Raw genomic sequence first — 19502 nt, forward strand, 5'->3', positions numbered from 1 at the left:
CAGGCTTCTCAGGAAGAGTACGGAGCTGTGGTTCATTTATGCAGGGAGAAGACAGGAAAGGCCAAAGCTCAATTAGAGTTGAAACTGGCCAGTGTTTTTTCAGATAACAAGAAGGGCTTATAGTATGTTAATAGCAAGAAGAGGTCTAAAGAAAACATTGGACCAATACTGGTTGAAGATGGTCACCTGACTAATAGGCATGAAGAAAAAGCAGAGGCACTGAATGCGTTTTTTGCCTCAGTCTTTAATAATGCTGATAGACCTTGGGCTGCCTGGTCCTCTGACTTGGAGGACCACAAGTGTGGGAACAGTGACTTTCCATTTGTGGACAGTGAAGTTGTAAGAGGCCAGCTGTATCAGCTGAACGTTCACAAGTCCGCGGGGCCTGATGGGATTCACCCCAGAGTACTGAAGGAGCTAGCGGATGTTACGGCAGGACCCCTCTCGATCATTGTCCAAAGGTCTCGGGAGCCTGGGGAGGTCCCTGCTGACTGGAAGCTAGCCAGTGTTACTCCAGTCTACAGAAAGGGCATGAGGGAAGACCCAGGGAACTACAGACCTGTTAGTCTAACCTCAGTTACCTCCGTTCCTGGAAAAATTATGGAGAAGATTATACTTGCCTTTCAATAGTACCCAGTAAAGAATAATGCAATCATTGGGCACAGTCGACATGGGTTCCCAAATGGAAAGTCCTGTTTAATTAATTTGATATCCTTCTATGATAAGGTCACCCACCCAGTGGATGAAGGGAGGGCGGTAGATGTAGTTTTTCTGGATTTTAGTAAGGCCCTCACAGCATCCTTCTGGACAAGTTGTCCAACTGTGGGATGAGCGGGTTCACGGTGCGCTGGGTGAAGAACTGGCTGAAGGGCAGAGCTCAAAGGGTTGTAGTGAATGGGGCTACATCTGGCTGGCGGCTGGTCACCAGCGGTGTTCCTCAGGGCTCAGTGCCAGGGCCAGTGCTGTTCAATATGATTATCAGTGATCTGGATGCGGGAGTTGAATGCACCATTAGGGTGTTTGCTGATGATAGCAAACTGGGAGGTGCTGTTGACTCTCTTGAGGGACAGGAGGCCTTGGGAGGGATCTAGATAGATTGGAGCATTGGGCTGTGGTTAATGGGATGAAATTTAACAAGTCCAAATGCCGGATTCTGCACCTGGGATGGAGTACTGCTGGGCACAAGTATAAACTGGGAGAGGAGTGGCTGGCGAGCAGCCCTGCAGAAAGGGATCTGGAGGTGCTGGTGGGCAGCAGGCTCAATAGGAGCCAGCAGTGTGCCAGGGCAGCCAAGAGGGCAAACCGCATCAAACACAGCATAACCAGTTGGTCAAGAGAGGGGATTATCCTGCTGTATTCAGCATTGGTGTGGCCTCACCTGGAGCACTGTGTGTGCAGTTCTGGGCCCCACCGTTTAAGAAGGATGTGAAGGTCCTGGAATGTGTCCAGAGGAAGGCAGCCAAGCTGGTGACAGGGCTGGAAGGCATGTCCTGTGAGGAGCGGCTGAGGACTCTGGGTTTGTGTAGCTTGGAGAAAAGGAGGCTGAGGGGCGACCTCATTGCTCTCTACAGCTTCTTGAGGAGGGGAGGTGGAGAGGGAGGTGCTGAGCTCTTCTCCCTGGGATCCAGGGACAGGATGCATAGGAATGGTTCAAAGTTGCACCAGGGGAGGTTTAGACTGGACATGAGGAAGCATTTTTTTACCGAGAGGGTGGTCAAACCCTGGAACAGGCTTCCTAGAGAGGTGGTGATGCCCCAAGCCTGTCAGTGTTTAAGAGGCATTTGGCCGATGCCCTTAACAACATGCTTTAACTTTTGGTCAGCCCCGAATTGGTCAGGGAGTTGGACTAGATGATCATTGTAGGTCCCTTCCAACTGAAATAGTTCAGTTCTGTTCTGTTCTATTCTATTCTCTTAATTGCTTTATCTCTCATGAATTTATTCGAAGGGTCCCAATATAGCTTAAAGAGATTTGATTCTTTATTAAGTTTGCATTTGGGGGCCATAATTGGATCCACTTGTAGGAGTGCAAATCAGGAGCAACTTCACTGAAGTCCCTGGCAAAATCCGAGTGATAGCTTAATAAGATTCTATGCATAAAAAGAACAAATTAAGTTCCTTGCTCAAAAAAAGTCTTCATACTGCCTTCATGTGGGGCATGAATGTCTCATGTTTTTATTGCTCTATTAGATACAGATACATACAATTGCATCAATACATGCTGTATACAACCAGTGTGCTCTGTGTCTTTTCTCTTAGTGCAATAGCATCAATCTTACGAGCCTGGCTTGATCAGTGCTCTGAGGATTTCAAAGAGCCACCTGACTACCCGTGTTTGCTGAAGTTGCTGGATTACCTGAAGAAGAATATACCTGGCTCTGACCCAGAGAGGAGGGCACAGAACCTCTTGGAGCAGTTCCAGAGCCAAGAAGTGGAAAACGATGGTAAGTTACCTTTCCCTTCTGTCTTTCTGTTCTCCCAGACCCTATGGTACTGAAGGGATTCATGCTAGTTGACAATATTGTGAAGTTCACCAGTGACTTATTTCTAGTTTATTTAAAAAAGAATAATCTCTGTGTGAGGCTACAGGTTCTGTGTGGGATGAAATAGTCGCACAGTGTAGGTGTCCATGCCTGTTCATTCTGGGGTGGATTGGGAAATCCAGCACTTCTGTAATTTTTAGCCAAAACTTTGAGATTGCTGCAGCAGCTAAGTGGTTAATTGTAAGCGTACTTCCCATGTCATTGGATTAAAACACACAGCCACTCTTTAGCTGGTCTTCTCATTTCAATACCTGCCTATCTCCCCCCCCGCCCCCCCCCCGGCCAAGAAAACCCCAAAACAACAAAAAGCAAAATACAGAGCTGTGACAAAATACAGCTTGAGTCACAAGGTTTGTCGTCATGAATCTTTTCTTCCTAGTTACCATCATGTCAAAGGAAGCGTCTGTGGCTGTTTTTTCCTATTTGAGTGGCCGGCTGCTGGTATCCAAGGACAGAGGAAAAACTTACGTTATTGGGGGTCACAATCCACCGAAACAATAGTGGACTGTAGTAACACAAATATGCTGTGCATAGTGTCAAGCCTGACACATACCCTTATCCTGGTCAGAAAGCTTCCTGTGGCATAAGCTGAAAAGTCGTAGGAGCTCACATAGTGTGTGAATGAGAACTAGAATCAACTTCCACAGAGGGGCAGAGGGAATAATTCATGTAATAAAGTATAAAGGAAATGACAGAAAAGAAACATTTCATCCCATAAAAATCATGCCTGCCGGATGTTCCAGAAATACCATGTCAATGCATAATACAGTGAAATGCCAAATTAACTTAGTCATTAACACGTACATAAAAAGGAGTACTGCAGAGAGCCCAGGCATTTTCCTTATTGAACATAGGTAAGTGAACAGGATTGCTAATATGTGCCTATTGCTGTCCTTTTCTCGGTTTGGTTCCCACAGGTCAAACAAAGAAAGCTCACGAGAGCTATATTTGGGTTCAAAGTGAACAGAAGTTCCCAGCAGCCCTGTTTCTGCATTTGTTTCCTCAAGTAACAGTTGAAAAGGTCCTTTTCTGAGTTAGAGTGGTCAGTTTGAATGATAACATTTTCCAAATTGTGGCAGAATAGAGGCTGTTAATTAGAATAAGATTAGGAGAATGCAATTAACCTGTGGGGTCTGCAGAGAAGAGTTTTAGAATTGTCACTTTATCAGAGCTCCATCTGTGTTCATTTCAGAGATTTCTTTCAAAACTCTTGATGTGTTGTCTGCAATCAAGACTTGCTGATAATTATTGTTCTAAAGCATTCATATTGTGCTTTGAATTTACAAATTTGGGTCTTAAATCCTACAGTTTGGTTTGTGTAATCAGACCTCCATTCAGTGCTGCCATCAGCCATACCAGTAGATTAGATTCCAGTACCAGATACAGAGATAAAAGCTGTTCCTGGCCTCAATTCTTGCAGCTTGAGCAATACAAAGCGAGGTGAGTCAGAGACTGCAAATTTGGAAGAGGCACATGTTTGCTCTCAGTGAAGTCAAGAGGGCACCTGGGCTTTGTGAGGGCTAAATGGATCCCAGTGGTTTGAAGATGATGAGATATTTGAGTACAAGAGGATTCCAGCTTCTTGGAGAGTAGGGAAAAGACTGGTTACACATTTATGAAGGTGAGAGAGAAAGGAGAAAAAGAGGCATTAAAAAAGAAAAGGAAAATCTTGCGTTGCACTCCAGGACTTGATTTTATGAGTGCTGTGGGGTTTTGAGTAAGGTTGCAACTCTTTCAGTGATGAGGATTTTCAGTTGACTTTCAAGAGCTGAAAAGAAAATGAGGAGTTACATAGCCAAAAAGAGAAAGAAAAAAGTGTGATTCTTAAAATGTCTATAGAAGTCCATTTAATTACGCATATTGTTACAAAACAGCCACAGAAAAATAATGCTGAAACAGAGGTCTCCATTTATCGCGTTTAGCTCTGTCAATAAATTGTGCAATTGAAATCTACAGATGGAAATTTGGATACAGCCTGTAGTAATAATTTGTTACATCAAAATTGTAGCAGTTTACATTGATGATTAAGTTTTGCTAATTAATGAAGAAAGGAAAAACTAAGTACTTAAAGTGATACTTCCTCATTGGTTTTTTTTTTTTATCTGCTTTTGTTGCTTTAATGTCTGTTCTGCTTTAATTGGATATGAAGTATTGCCTAAGATACTCTGAAATGTGCTGCTTGTTTTTGTTAATGAAATCTCCCTAGTAGGAAGCTCAGTACTTTCGCTGTTAGTCTTTAACAAGTTCATTTTTTTTTCCTGCCTTCTTATGGAGTTACTGTTGCCTTACAGTAAAAGGGATTAGGAAGAGGATTTATTTTCAGGCATTTTCCATTTGACTTACTCCTCTACCATGGGAAACAAGGGCATATTTCTTTGTGTTTCAATGTGGCTTTGTTCCCAACCTGTGGGAGCCAAAAGGTGACATGGGAACATCTGTGAAATCCCTTCCCTTCTACACTGCATCAGGTCCCTTGATGAGGACAGCTCTCCTCTCTCATCTCTTCACTGCTGCCCAGTGCAAATTTAGAAGAAGCATTCAGGTGAATGCTGTAGGTGCTCACTGTATTCCCTTTCCTGGGAAAAACTCCCAGAGAGGGAAGGTGAGGGATGCTGGAATAAACTCTCTTTAATATAGTCCATGTAGCCACAAATGGTGCCAAGAAATCTGATAACTCCTTTTATTTCCATATATGGGAGATGAAATCTGGATGTAAGAGCATTCCTAATGTAATATTTTGGGGATGTAACTGCAGTCTTGTCCCTTTGCAGTTTGATTTTTTTCTTTTCTTTTCAGACTACAAAATGCATAAATACTGAGAAGTAGATTAACAAAATCCTGCAGCATTAATAAGGAATTTTAGTTGGGGGGGTTTGTGTTGTTTTTTTTCTTTCAGAAGAATGGTTAGAGAATGGGTTAGAGCCACTTCTCTGCTAAGAGACCCTGAACAGCTCAATTCTCTCTAACTATTTATTTCTCTTCCACTTTTTCTTTGCCAATTTAATCTTCTGGTCATCATCTTTCTCACTAAAATATGCAGCACAGTGGGGCCATTACATCAGGCAGGACCCTTTGAGCATTCTGCTATAATATATACAGTGATGTTTTAAAATAAACAAACATCTGCTTTGATTCACTGTTTGCTGTATAAATTTACTAAATCATGTTTTCCATCCTGGACAGATGGGATCCATAACACTTTCCCCTGTAACCTATTTGATGAAGTGGAACTGGACATCAGCAGTCCAGAAGAATTCTCTTTTTTCCAAGAAGACCTTGTGGCAGAACAGTTGACATACATGGATGCGGTATGTAGAGTATATGTACTTCTTGAAATGCTAGGGGAAATAGTGCTGGGCTTCTAATTTTTTTTATTATTTTTTAAATTTTTTTATTTTTTTTAATTATGTCAATATAAGTATAGTGTTCCAGAGCAGGTCTGTTGTTGGGACACAGGACACAGCACTGCTTGGTTATCCAAACTTGCTTCATTCATTGGGCTTTTTCCTTCAGTCATTCTGAAGGTTTGTTTCTTTTTAAAGAAAAGTGTGAATGTATATTGTGTAGCCTTTTTGCAAAGTTTAATATTTGACACCTGAGAAATAGCACATTTTGACTATATTGCTGCCTGGCCTAAAGATGTATAGGCACTCTTAACTGCTGTGCTCTGATTTGGTTTGTCTGTATCGATATCCTTCAAAATATCATTATGTAAAAAATTTTCCCCTTGGTTATACAATTGATAAAAAGGTGTCTCTTATTTTTGCAGGACTATTTAGCTGACAGTTCTTTTAGGGCATCAAACCTATAAAGAGTATGCCAAAGTGTATATTTTAAATGAAGAGAAAACAAATATTTACCTTTTAATACCATATTAGATTTGGATCCAATTTGTACTGTAAACATGCCTTTCTTCTTGTGGACAATAGAGATCTAGGAGAATCCTGCTGACTTAGAGACCTCTATTTCACTCTAGAAACTCTTCAAGAAAGTTGTGCCCTACCACTGTTTGGGATGCATCTGGTCTCGAAGGGATAAGAAAGAAAACAAGCACCTGGCACCTACTATCAGAGCCACCATCTCTCAGTTCAATGTAGTTACCAAATGTGTTATCAGCACTATCCTGAAGAACAAGGAACTCAAAACACAGCAAAGAGCCAAGATCATTGAGAAGTGGATTCATATTGCACATGTAAAGCATTTATTCTAGACTGTTTAATGTTTCTTGTACAGGTGCCTTGGACTGAGGGAGTTGGGAGGGGAGAAGGGGGTTGTATGCATTGTTACCAGGCCAGTGAACATCTTGGCTCTAATTCTTTCTATTTTTTACTGACTTTCTTTGTAATAGCAGATGAAGCATTGCCCTTCCTCTCCTTAGTTCCTTGCCCACCATGGAATGGTGTTGATGCTTGTCTCTTCACAGGGTTGGGAGTGCTAATTAACGGGTGAGGCAGACACTGTGTCTTGTAGATGGGAAGTGCTGTATACTTGATAATGTAACATTTATGGTGAGATAGGTATAAATTCAACCAGTTCACTTCCCTAGGAAGAAAATAAAATACTGCTCACAATAGTGAAAGCAGTGAAGTGATTGCTGGTATCATCCAGAGGTTAGACTTGTTTTCAGAGGAAAGTTTAACAAGAATGGAGTAGGACTGGCAGTGGTGCACGCAGTGGGCGCAGTCAGAATAAGCTTTATGCTTACCTGCCTTTGGTCATTCGTGTTCAGTCGATGAGCATCATGCTCCCTCTCCTGCATCTATGAACACCACGGGAGTTGAAATCAGATATGGTGGAAGACAGTACAACTGTTTGGGTTTTCATACATTTATATATATATATGTGTGTGTGTGTGTACATATGAAAATAAAGTAAATACAAGGTTTTAAGTAAGTGCAGACAAAGCTAACTTACTTCTAGGAAGTAGTAGCCTCTTTAACATGGAAAAAATGTAATTATTGTTTGTAGTCTTTTGTTTTGAAAAATTCTTGAGCCTGAAAGGTCGTTTGCCTACTGAGTTATTCATGGTTTACATCAGGTATACAAACCAGCTGGGTTAGGAGGGGATAAGAGGTGCAAGCAGTGACCAGAAAAAAATAGAGTTACAATATGGTACCAGTCTCCTCATGTTCTTATATTTCTGCTTTATCATTGTCTCACACGTTTCTCTAACACATTTTTACTCTTTGCTTCAATTCCTTTGTCTTGTAGCAGATTGTGTGTTTCTTAATCTTTGCATGAAAGGGTTTTGCACGCCTTCTTTACATAACACTAGTTTGCTAATTTCTTAGATTTTTATCTTTAATATTTTACTGTAACCTTTTGAACTCCCCTCAGAACACTGGGCAGCTGGCAGTAAGCTAGATCTCTCTTTTGAAGAGAACATTTAAAGCACTTTCATAAGGATGTGTGTTGACTTTTGTTTTAAGAATCACATGGATTCTTTCTGAGCTATACGAAATAAGCAGTCATAAAAAGCTCAAGCCAAACAGAGGCTTTCCAATCTTGACAATGCACTTCTATGCTTCCAGAGGCAGTATTGCTAGCCCTGGCACCTAAGCTCTGGCAACTGCATGGTTCAGGAAACTGGTATGAGGAAGTAGTCTTTCACCTCTCTTTTGGCACTTAAGTTGACTCATTTTTTGTTATCATCTGATGACTGCTTTATACCCCGTGTGAATTGATTAGAAAGTTGATTCCTGTTTTCTGCGTACAGGTCTTTAAGTTGCAGAGGGTGCTGGCTAACGGGGCCTTTATGGGGCAGCCTGGGCTGCAGCCTGGGCGAGCAAGTATGAAGCAGCTTCCTGCTCATCATGGGTCAGCAGGGAGGCCCAGGGATGCTAGGACAGGCATCACTCTCATCATACTTGTTCTGTGGAGGGAGAACTTTGTTCTCCACCTCTGTTGATTCAGTACTTCTCCCTTTATTTAATTCACATGCATAATTAAATACTCCAGTCTTAGCTAAGCACATGAAAAATGCATGTGCACGCTCTACAAAATAATTGCACATGTAGAACAGCTAGTTGCATATATACTTAGCTGCCCACTTCTGAATGGGCTTGCAAATGAGTGTTTTGAATAGTCAGATGCCTGAATTGGAAAATAATCCACTCATTAAAGTGCAGTTATTCACTGACAGCTAACTCTGTAACTTAGAAGCATGGAATTTCACAGTTGTTATCTGTTCATGACTTTTGGATCCAGTTTCTTTGTTTACAAGATAAACTGAATACTTTTTCTAACTGCCAGCCCTCTCTGCTCCACCTAGATCTAAGGTTCCTGAGCCGGAGCAGCCAATTTCACTCACACAATATTTTCTTTAAAAATAAAAAGTAAAAATGAAATCATTAATATCCTGTTATGCTTAATTCTTTTAAATCAAAGTTGCTTCTGCACAGGATTATTTCTGGCTTTCCCCTTGTGAAGGACACAGCATGAAACAAAGTTACTCAAAGCAGTCTTAAAAATTCTTCTTATATACAAATGAAAGTTTGCTAAAGTTTAGTCTGCAGTCAGTTAAATCATTGAGAACACAAAATCCAATATTGATTTCCTAATGTGCTTTAAATTATGCAACGTGCAATTAAGTCAAGATGGTTCCAAATTGGATCTTCTAGTCCAAACTCCTGTTGTATTTGAAAAAAAAGAAATGCTGAGAATTTGTGTCTCTAAATCCATGTTCTCCCCAGCCTGAATTTCAAGTTGAACATAAAGAAAGAAGGGTCTCATTCTTAAATGTGTCAATCGCTGAAGAAGAGCTGTTATGTGTTTTCTTTGGCCCCAGACCATGCAAGAATAACTTTCAGGTCTTGCGCGTCCTACCACATGATCTTGAACTTGATCTTTATCTAGTCTAACTGCCAACCTGCTTCAACTACTGTCTGTCCAGTCAGCCTTCTTAAGCCACACTTTCTTAAATGTAGCCTTCTAAGTTGCACAAAGATTTTTTATTTTTTTTTTTAGGTAAATAAATGAGAGTAAATGTACTTGCCTTAGTTGTTCAGTCAATTTTAATGCAACTCATAAACAGAGTTGCTGATATATTAAGGTCTGACTTTTGTTTATGCTAAGGTCGCTTTACATTTGTTCAGACCTACAAAGGAAATAAATTATGTCTATTTTCACTCTAGGGATCCTTTACATAATCAGCATTATTAGTGTAATAATCAGCCCCATAAAAATTTGCAGAAGCAGAATTGTAGTTTGAATACATTCTCATCTACATGCAACAGTCAAATTGGCATGTGTTTTGTCTGCTTAATTTGCATGTACAGGTACCTGTTTGTAAGAGCTTGTATTTGCAAGAGTTTCTTAAGTTCGTGGTGCCCATGCTCTATTTCATGAACCACCAACAGATTTACGGGAGTTCCTTGAAGAGTCACAGGCCAGACTTTCCTCCTCCTCCTTGCTTCCATCTGCTTTACCAGGAATCTGTGCTATTTTTTTGAGAATTAAGTTTTTCAGTATTCTTCCATCAAAGCTTTTGCCACAGAGAAGCTGCACAAGAAATGTTTATAAACCAGTCTCTCTGTTAGGATTTGATCCCAATTCTGGAAGAGCTGGGAAGGTTTTTCTCTTTGACAGTGTGAACATACTTGAATAACAGGTTATTCCTTTGCATGTCTTTATTTTTAATTGACACTTAGATGATTGAGGGTTTACATTTTAAATACTGTATACAAAGAGCCAAAGCCTGTTTTTTCCCCTAAAGGGTAAAAGGGATTGGTAACTATAAGGAGCTTTTTAAGAAGTGTAACATTTGTGCTTTTTAGCCTGGCTTCATGGAGTCAGTTCTACTTTTATTTTTACTAGGAGAAGTGGAAGCTGTAATACTGCAGCATCACCACAAAGACATGAAAGTGAGGAAAACAAGATATAAGTGCCAAAGCCCATAAAGTGTTTGGTGGCTGGAGGGGGGAGTGATATTTTTGATGCTCAATATTTGTACAGCTGCCTGCTTAGCAGTGAGAATGTGTAGCAAGCATGACACCGGTCAAACAGAAGAGTACTAACATATCCGTAATGGTGACGTTTAATGCTCCTATATTTCTAACCGCTCCTTTCACAGGAATGTAGGATCCTGAAGAATTTTTCCTCCTTGAGGGCCATCGTTTCAGCACTGCAGTCCAACTCCATCTATAGGCTAAAGAAGACCTGGGCGTGTGTTCCAAAGTAAGCCTCCCCCTCCAGTCCTGTGGCTAGCCTCAAACAAAGGCAAAAAGCTCAGTACTCTTTCTTTTCATCTTGTTCTTCTCAGCCTTCCTATTCTGCTCCTTCATGGACATCTGTTCTCTTTGAAGAACCTCTCATTCCTGTGAGGCTGAGACCCCTTTTTTGGGTCTGACTGCTGTGAGCTCCTCTTTTATATTGAGGGGACAACCTGCTCTCGGGGATACTGGGTCTCTTCTGTCCTTTATAGCATATTGGATCTTCCACAACCTATTTTGAAAAACTACAGGACTAGCTACTCACCCAGCTCATGCACACCGCTCTCGGAAGGTCAGCAAAAGGGCACCATGGTACTTGCCTGTTGTCTTCTCTCCTCTGAAGTTAGAGGAGGTCCAGGTTGCCACAAACCCTCACTAATCCTCTCCTGGTCCTGACATTTCCTTAAAATATACCCTCAAACTACAAAATCCAAACCTGTATTGAAGACAATTTTTCTCACGGGGAAATACCTATTTGTGCAACTGGCATATTTACTGCGTGCCAAACAGACACCAGAAATCTCTGTGTGGGAAAGAGAGTGTTCTGCTCATTCAGTTTGGGAAGAATAGATTTCTTTCCTTTGCCTTTGATAAACAAAGAAAAATGTCACTCTGCCACACAGTATACTTCTGCATTTCCCCTAGAGAGAGGTGGGTCTTTCCTTCCGCTGCCCTGTGTTCCTGTTCCTGATCAAAATATTGCTGTCTTGTGTTTATAGTGTTGGGCAATAGAAAGGGACTCATACACTTAAATGCTTCTAGCTACCCAGAGTGCATGGAACAGGGCAAAACTGGAGTACTTAGGATACCTCCCTCAGCTATTTTTCTGTTCCTTTGTATCCATTTACCCACTTTCTTACAACAGTCTCATACCCTGCAGTGCAATTGAAAACCCTGCTCGGGGTCTGCGTACCTATGGCATTTCTTTGTGAAGCTGCCAAATAAGGTGAAACTTTACTGGGAGCACCAGAAGATCCCAGGAAGGTTCCTAGTAGTTGTGCAGCATCCCATTAGAAGCATTTTGTTGGTGTTATCTTTTATATGCCCAACTGTTAACGATTCATGAGAAAAAATAGTAATCTGATCTGATTTAGAGTGCTTACTAATAACCTAAATGATCTAATCTTTTCCTATACAGGGACATAATGCTGATGTTCGAAGAGCTGTCTGATATCTTCTCAGACCATGACAATTATTTGACAAGCAGGGAGCTGCTAATGAAGGTGAGAATTAGCTTGAGTTGCAAGGCTTGTGATCTCAATTAAAGCTGAGGTTAGCCCTTTTTCTAACAAGCTGCCAAAGCTCATCTCTCCCTGAACTACTGTATGCGGTGCTTCAGGGAAGATAGGTCTGTAAAATCTGTGCTTTTCTGCTGGGCTGAGAGGTGATTTCATTGTTCCTGAAAGAACTTACCCTAGCATTAGCCTGTTGAGCTCCGATACCCACATACAGCAGGCTGCAGCAGCACAGATTCTGTGTGGGCTTGTTCACAAGACAGCAGTTCAGGATGCCTTGGAGCCCCTCAAGTTGAATGTCAAACTGCTGTAGTTAGGTAACAGGTAACGCTCCCTTGGGCATGGTGATGTCTGGCTCAAGAATAGCTGTGGGCACTGTATCATACCAGTGATAGTGCTGGAGCCACAACCAGAGTGAAGAGGTGCTACACAGTGTAATTTTACTGAGATGGGTTAGAAATTAGCACTTTGGCTTTATCGTGCTCTGTATAGAGAGATGAACTGCTAGCTTGTGCACCCTCTGAGCAAACCTGGAAAAGGCTCAGGTTTGCATCGATGAGTGCAGAGCAACTCCAAACAAGATTCTCGACTGGATTGCACTACTGTAGTGCTTTTGACTTCACTGGAACAATGCCACTCAGCTTCAGCTGAGGAATTAAACCAAGATGTTTATCCGACTATCCCGTACCTTTCTTGGAACTTGAAAACAGGGCTGGGAATTTTGAAGGAACAGGCTTCCTGCTCTGTGTGTGGCCAGATGGACAACAAAGCAGGCTCTGTCTGAAACAGTTTGACTTGTACGCTCTCCTGGGCGAACCCCAACAAGCTCAGGAGCTTGAAAGGAGTGAGGAAGAATAGCAGGGAAAGGTTATATTCTGTAGAAACTAAGGAATGTTTGTGGCAGTTTTTTCTGTTTACATAAAAAAGTTTCTATAAACTGGCTAACCAGTTTACTTTTTGGCAGTTCTATCCAAGTCAATCTGGCATTTGTACCTTACCCCCTTGCCTTGGTATCTAAAACACTGTGTTTTGCTCAGGAATGATGGATGAACACATTCAAACCTGTCGGTCTGTTTTGTTTATCATCAATTTATCAACATCTGTAGCTAAATTTTAAAGCAGGTGGGACAATAATAAGCATAGAGGGAAAATGTCTGTTCAGAACAGCTTATTTAACTAAATATTAAAAAGACAAAACAACAACTCAATCTGAGCCCAGACCGTCTGGCTCCCAGCAAATAAGTCTCTCCAGCTGCTCTAAGTAGATTTGCAAAACATTTTGAAAGCAGTGAGAGGAGAAAAATTCCACAGAATAGCTAGAACCTCTCTCCTACTTCTTGTCTTGGACCGTTTTGTAATGATTGGAGGATTAATGTCCACTGAATCCTTAAAGTCTTTGTTTTCTTTCACTATAAATAGTCTCTCTAGGGAAGCTGTGTTTGACCTTGCCTATCCATCCTGCAAATTTAAGTGTAGAGCAGACAAAATGCCATGTGAAACAGGTTGGTCAGCACGGAGAGGGAGCGCTCTGTTCTCTCCTCCCCCAACAACAGCTCTGCTGCGAGCTGAAGTTTTAGCTTCTGTGCCTGCCTGCCGGCTGCTGTCAGAGAATCTTGAGTTTACCTTTCAGTATCTTGAAGACATTGAGACAACACTCCTTTTTCATTTGCTCCTGTTTTTCAGCCGAGGAAGGAAATACAGTTTGAGTGATCTGTTCATTAACTGTGACTGAGAGAAGTAAACATTGTAATGAGAGGATCTTTACAACTGCAGGCTGTTGTTTTGTGCCTCTTAAAAAGACATTGATAATGATTCATGCCCCATCTGTCCGACCACTGGAAAAAATAACAGTAACTCCCAGCATCCCGTATGGAACCAGGGAAAAAAAAGGCTACAGATCTATTGTGAAATAGCTCATCCATTCATAGGAAAGCTTGAATTGTGGAGATGAAAACCTATTACTTTCATTTCCTGCGTGTTTTTGGATTAGTCAATAAGCCACAGTGGGTAGTTGCTGGATCTCTATGTTGTGGCATAAGAAAAACAACAAAGCATTACATAAGATAGAAATGTTTACTTGTAGCTGTCCTGATTAGGAAATTAAACAGAAATCCTGAGGTCAAGAGTGTCAGGATAGAGTTCAGAGAAGCATCTGGCCACCTAAAGTATGTCCTAAGCTTCTCTGATTTAAACTCTCAGGAGATTTTCAGCAGCACTTAGCTTTGGCCAGAGTAGAGCCATTTTGCAGAAAAATTCCCTTATAGTCATCCTGTGGGATTTTATCCAAAATTCCCAATCAGTGTACAAGTACCAGAAAATTAGCACATGTACGTATACATGCATGTACCTGCACAGCAAATATGTTTGCTGGCCTAGCTTGCCTGGTTAAATATATCTGCAATTATTTTACACAGACATAGTTGCCAGCTTACTACTTAGCTCCTCCATTAATTGCCTTTAATTCCCTTTTAACTCACAGGAAGGAACATCCAAATTTGCAAATCTGGACAGCAGCGTGAAAGAAAATCAGAAAAGGACACAGAGGCGACTGCAACTTCAAAAAGATATGGTGTGTTTGGGGTCATTTTCCTCCCCTTTTTGAATTGGTAACATAATTAACCCTAACTGGTGAATTATATAAGAAGCAAAATCTAGAAAGGTATTTAAGAAAGCAAGTGTGCAGTAGGTAATGCTTTTGAATGTGCCCTCTGCCAAGAAAAACAATCACATCAATGCTATTGATTAGCTGATACAAAGCAAGTGAACCGAAAGATTTAGACTGAATATGCCATCAGAATTTTTGTTCCTGTAAATATGTGTCCAAAGCTGTATTTCCCTTATGCTGTGGATCACAGTAAGCAGGTAATACTCTGTGTGTGTAAGTATAATGTGCATATATATAGACAATCCCACACAAGCATACATCTGTATATATAAACTATTACAAAGTGGGATTTGTGCTGCCCCCAGCTCAAGCTGTATGGCCTACACTGAGCTACCAAGCTGTAACAGCTATCGTTTTTAGTGCAACCCAGCTGTCCTTTTACTCCAGTAACATCCGCCTGTGTACTGAAATGCTGGAGGAAATGGATATGCAAAGCATCAGCATAGCCAGCGCATTCAGTGATCTGATGCTGGCAACACTCAAAGATTTCAGGATTCAGTGGATGTACTCAGGGGCCACGTTATGTTCCCTGGCGCCAGTCTTCCCTTGTCCCCTGCAAGGGGATAACTGGGTGTATAGTTTTGCTGCTCCTGTCCCCACTGCATTTGCTTCCCATCCCAACCAGCTGTTCGGGATGGACACTGAGCCAAGGGTTTGGTCTTAGTTTCAAGTCTTCCAGAAATTCACTTAACCTGTCGTATAAAAGGGTAAAAAATGATTGATGAATATAAACATGTGTTCATCATTTTCAACTGTCTTGTTTCTGTCCTACAAGAAAGAATTCCTTTAACTACTCTTGTTACCCTTTAGAGAGAAATATGGGGAAAGCCACAAAATTTTCATGTAGTAAAATAGATAATATAAGTACTGGAATTCTCATGATAAAGAAAATTAGCTCTGGCCAGAGCAAAAATCTCATTTACTTTTAAACAAGCTCATGAAGCTTCTGATGTACCAGCTTAAAAATTGCACAGACTTCTAAAGAGATTGCTTTGTAAAATGCGTCTGGTTTCCAGCCTGCTGGTGAAAATGGCTTTTGTCTCAAAGTTGGCAAAGATTTAAAAGGACGGGGAAGAGAAATCTGGGATAGGGAGGCAAAAGTGGTGAATATGATTTTTTGTTTGTCTATTTGTTTGACTGCAAAAAATAGGGAACCTTTTGGATGGTAGAAACAAGCATTTCCTTCACAAGTGTAGAAGCAGCCTGAACTCTACAACTGCTAGCAGTCTCCGAAGTTCAAAATTTTAATAATTACTATTAAAATGCAATGAATGGCTGGAGAAGATGGTCACTTCTTGGAGGAAAAAAACTGACTTGATTTGACTTGACTGTCATGTGGTATAAGAACATCATTAAGTAAGAATCCAGTGGAATGAAGCAGAGAGAAACTGCTTACACAGGACCACTCCCCAGCTTTCTCTTGTAGCAAGTAACCGAGGGACCCTGTCCCTGGTGCTCAATGCTTCTTCCACAAGCAGGGTTTCCTGGTGACCCACAGTTAGAAATCAGTGTATGGTGGCAATATTGTAATATAAAATAACTTGGCAGTATCTGTGAGAGCATCCTGCTCTCATTAGGATTTGATTTAAATTCTAGATTAGATACTGAGGATGATGTAATGAAAGAAAACAATTTATAAGACCGCTGTTTGGTTAAGCAGACTACTTTTATTTCATTTTCTTATACAGGAGTATTCTAGCATTCTAATTATTACCATTTCTCAGTCAATTAATCCAACATTGCTCTGATCATTTGCAGGGAGTAATGCAAGGCACGGTACCCTATCTTGGTACCTTCCTCACTGATCTCATCATGCTTGACACAGCCCTTCAGGACTATATTGAGGTAATTGGGGGCAATTTTTTGAATCCAAAATAGCCTTCCTGCCTTCCCAGCACTGAGTGTGTCTGTTTCTGTATCTTCTACTGGGTTCTTATGCAGTTCTTAAAAATGGAGGAATCTGTTTTCAAAAAAAAGGAAGCAATACGCAGTTTTACTAGCAACAAGAATCTTGTGTGAATTTGAGTGCAGTTATCTCAAGGGACAAGCTTAGCATTGTATTTTGTCTTGTTTCCTTAGGTTAGAAAATGTGAAGACAGTAGGCTTTCCATTATTCTCTTTTATTTTTCTGAAAACATTTTAGGTGTAAAGATTTCTGTGACTAATTGGTAAAATACACAGAATCACAAATTCAGCTCTTCAGACTGATCACTGAAGTGCTTCAGTATTGACTTGGACGCATCTGAGCCCTAAAGTAAATAAAGATTGGGTTTTTTCATTTCTCTTTAGCTGAACAAGCAGGGGGAACCAATCTAGCATAGGAAGGGAAAAAGGATTGCAAGAGAGTCTGGTTGTTTAACAGAGATTGAGGATGGGGCCAATTGGTTTTCAAAAACCTTTGAAAATTGGCCCTATTAATGGAGACTCTTGAGGAGCCATGTTGCAGGTGCTCAGCCTTTCTTGTGCTAGTGTTGATATTTATGATAAGAATGGGCAAATACACTTCTCCCTGGGCTGGTAATAGTTGCTGGTTTGTTTGGTGATTGTTTGTTTTGCAAAACTGTACTAAAGCAGGCATGTGTAAGGTTGCTATAGATCCATTTTCTTTTTGGCAGTTTCCCTTCTGTCCATGCTTTATGTTCAGTTGATGAACACACTCACTGGGAACACTGCTAAACTCACAGCACAGGCAAAAGCCAAGTTTGTTTCTTGCATGCAAAATCCTCCTAGCATTCTTCAGATCTGATCTCGACACAGCTTTTATGAGCATTCTTGTACTGGGCTTCTCTTCTTGGGCAGATTGCCATTTAGGCCATGAAGACAGATATCCTTTGGACACTTGGATGAGTACTGTGGTTTATACCAGATCTGGAATCAGGTATTTTTAGAAGGTCCTTGCTCAGGGCAGGTCTGTGCTTTACATTAGCCTTTGCTACTTCATCCTGTTTGTGATTAAATTCAACTGAGCATGTGCTCTTCTACTCTGATCCCTTCTCTTTCCTTCCAACAGGGTGGCCTGATAAATTTTGAGAAGAGGCGAAGGGTAAGTTGAATGTTCTGTGATATTTTTTGTTTGTTTTTTTGTTTTTTGTTTAGCTTACTGATGCCCTCTTCTAGAGCATTCTCTTGGTGAGGCTATTTGTCTTTGCCTAGGCGTATACAACAGCTGCTAATTTTAATGCAGGTTTGTGAGGAAAATATAGATCCCCGAAATGCTGTGAGCCTCTGCCAAACTGTGAGGGGTGGTGCAGGAAAAGAACCTACTTTTTAGATGTGTGCAGTAGGGGAAGAGGAGCTGCAGGCGACTTACTTCCATGGGATTTACATCTGGGGCGTGCACACTCCCTGCATTTGGTGTTCATGGAAATATGTTACATGTGTATGTCCTGTGTGTTAAATCAGATCTAGTGGCATGAGACTTGCTTTCCAGAAGATACAGTTTGTAAGTATCTTCCTTCTGCTGCAGTAAACTGTAGATAAAAGGCTGCAGAGAGCAAACTAGGTACACGGGACCGACAAATAAATGCTACCAGTCTTTCCTTTCAGCCTGATCCTTGTTGGTCAGAGATAAGTAATGCTATGTAGGAGTAAAGGTACTAGGGTTACATCTGTCTGAATGAAGTTGTGCCAAATCTCCGTTCTGGGGTCTGAAAGCAGACTTGGATTTGGCTGTGATGGAGCCATTCCCTTCCCCTAACTGCTCCCAGCTCTACAAACCACTTCTTGGACTTGGCTTGTATGTATAACTACACAGCTCAGGATACTAATACTGTGACAAATGAGCTTCTCCGAAGCCATCAGTCCAGCTTCATACAAACCAGTGGCAAAGCTGTCCTCTGAACCATGCTGAGTACTCAGCTCCGTTTCTACATCCTGATTCTATAACCTGCTCTACCACAAGGGCTTTTTAAGAATTATTTTAGCAAAGTGTTTATGCAAGTGGAGTTACAGAAGAGCAGCACATTTTAGTCACACATATTAAGCGTAGCGTTTTGTGTTCCTCTGGTGCAAGTGTGAGAGCACAATGTGCAAAGCTGGGGAGGATCAGACTTTGCTTTCATCACAGGCACCCCTAATTATTACCCTTGCTTGCTGCCTGAGAACCGCCTGAAGTACAAAGCATGATTCCTCTCTCGGAGCTGGTCTGGCCAGTGCAGGGGTGAGCAGGTAGGATCATCTGAAGAATTTAGGATGCTTTGCTACCCTTGTTCCTAGAGGAACAAGCAGCAGCGCTGCCGTTCGGTAGGGTTTGCATGGGCATTACACTTCAGTTAGTACTTGAGAAAAGGTCTGTGGTGAAGTATGATTCCTTGTGTTTGTCTTCTAATTTGTGTGTGTCGGATAAAATGTTGACATTTCAATGCACATTACAGATGCTGGGGGAAAAGAAAAAAAAAGACTTCATTGTTTGAAGAACTGGTTCTTGAAATAGTAACTCAACTGAAACTGAACTTCAGGTCAAACTAAGTTTGTCTTGGATCTGTTGTTGCATGTGTTTAGTATGCAAATGAGTTTGTCTTTATCTTGTTTTCTAATTAAAATTCCTATTTGATTTTTAATTTTCTTAGGAATTTGAAGTAATTGCCCAAATTAAGCTCTTGCAATCTGCATGTAACAGCTATTGCATGACACCAGACCAAAAATTCATCCAGTGGTTCAGGAGACAGCAGCATTTAACTGACGAGGAGAGGTAGGTTCTCAGTACAGTTGGCGAACACCCACACCCACCTGCAGGTAGGTTATGCCAGCCTTTAGCTATCCTCTTACAGGAGCTTACATATACTGCTGCTCGAGGAGCGTGGAAATACATCTGCCTTCTGCTAAACAGCTGTAGAAAACCTGTTGAACAC

The 19502-nt window shown here is 41.2% G+C and overlaps 1 protein-coding gene across 1 annotated transcript in view; it reads left to right on the plus strand.

Moving 5' to 3' along the window:
• RGL1 (ral guanine nucleotide dissociation stimulator like 1) overlaps positions 1–19502 on the plus strand; it is an 81474-nt gene that overhangs the window by 52582 nt on the left and 9390 nt on the right. Inside the window, exons 5-13 of the mRNA XM_075038678.1 lie at positions 2259–2443; positions 5726–5850; positions 6519–6734; positions 10614–10717; positions 11891–11975; positions 14467–14556; positions 16411–16497; positions 17663–17695; positions 19221–19342. Coding sequence (XP_074894779.1) covers positions 2259–2443; positions 5726–5850; positions 6519–6734; positions 10614–10717; positions 11891–11975; positions 14467–14556; positions 16411–16497; positions 17663–17695; positions 19221–19342 — 1047 coding nt within the window. The remainder of the gene's footprint in view (positions 1–2258; positions 2444–5725; positions 5851–6518; positions 6735–10613; positions 10718–11890; positions 11976–14466; positions 14557–16410; positions 16498–17662; positions 17696–19220; positions 19343–19502) is intronic.

The sequence above is a fragment of the Buteo buteo genome, chromosome 10 (assembly GCF_964188355.1).
Source record: "Buteo buteo chromosome 10, bButBut1.hap1.1, whole genome shotgun sequence".
Lineage (NCBI taxonomy): Eukaryota > Metazoa > Chordata > Aves > Accipitriformes > Accipitridae > Buteo > Buteo buteo.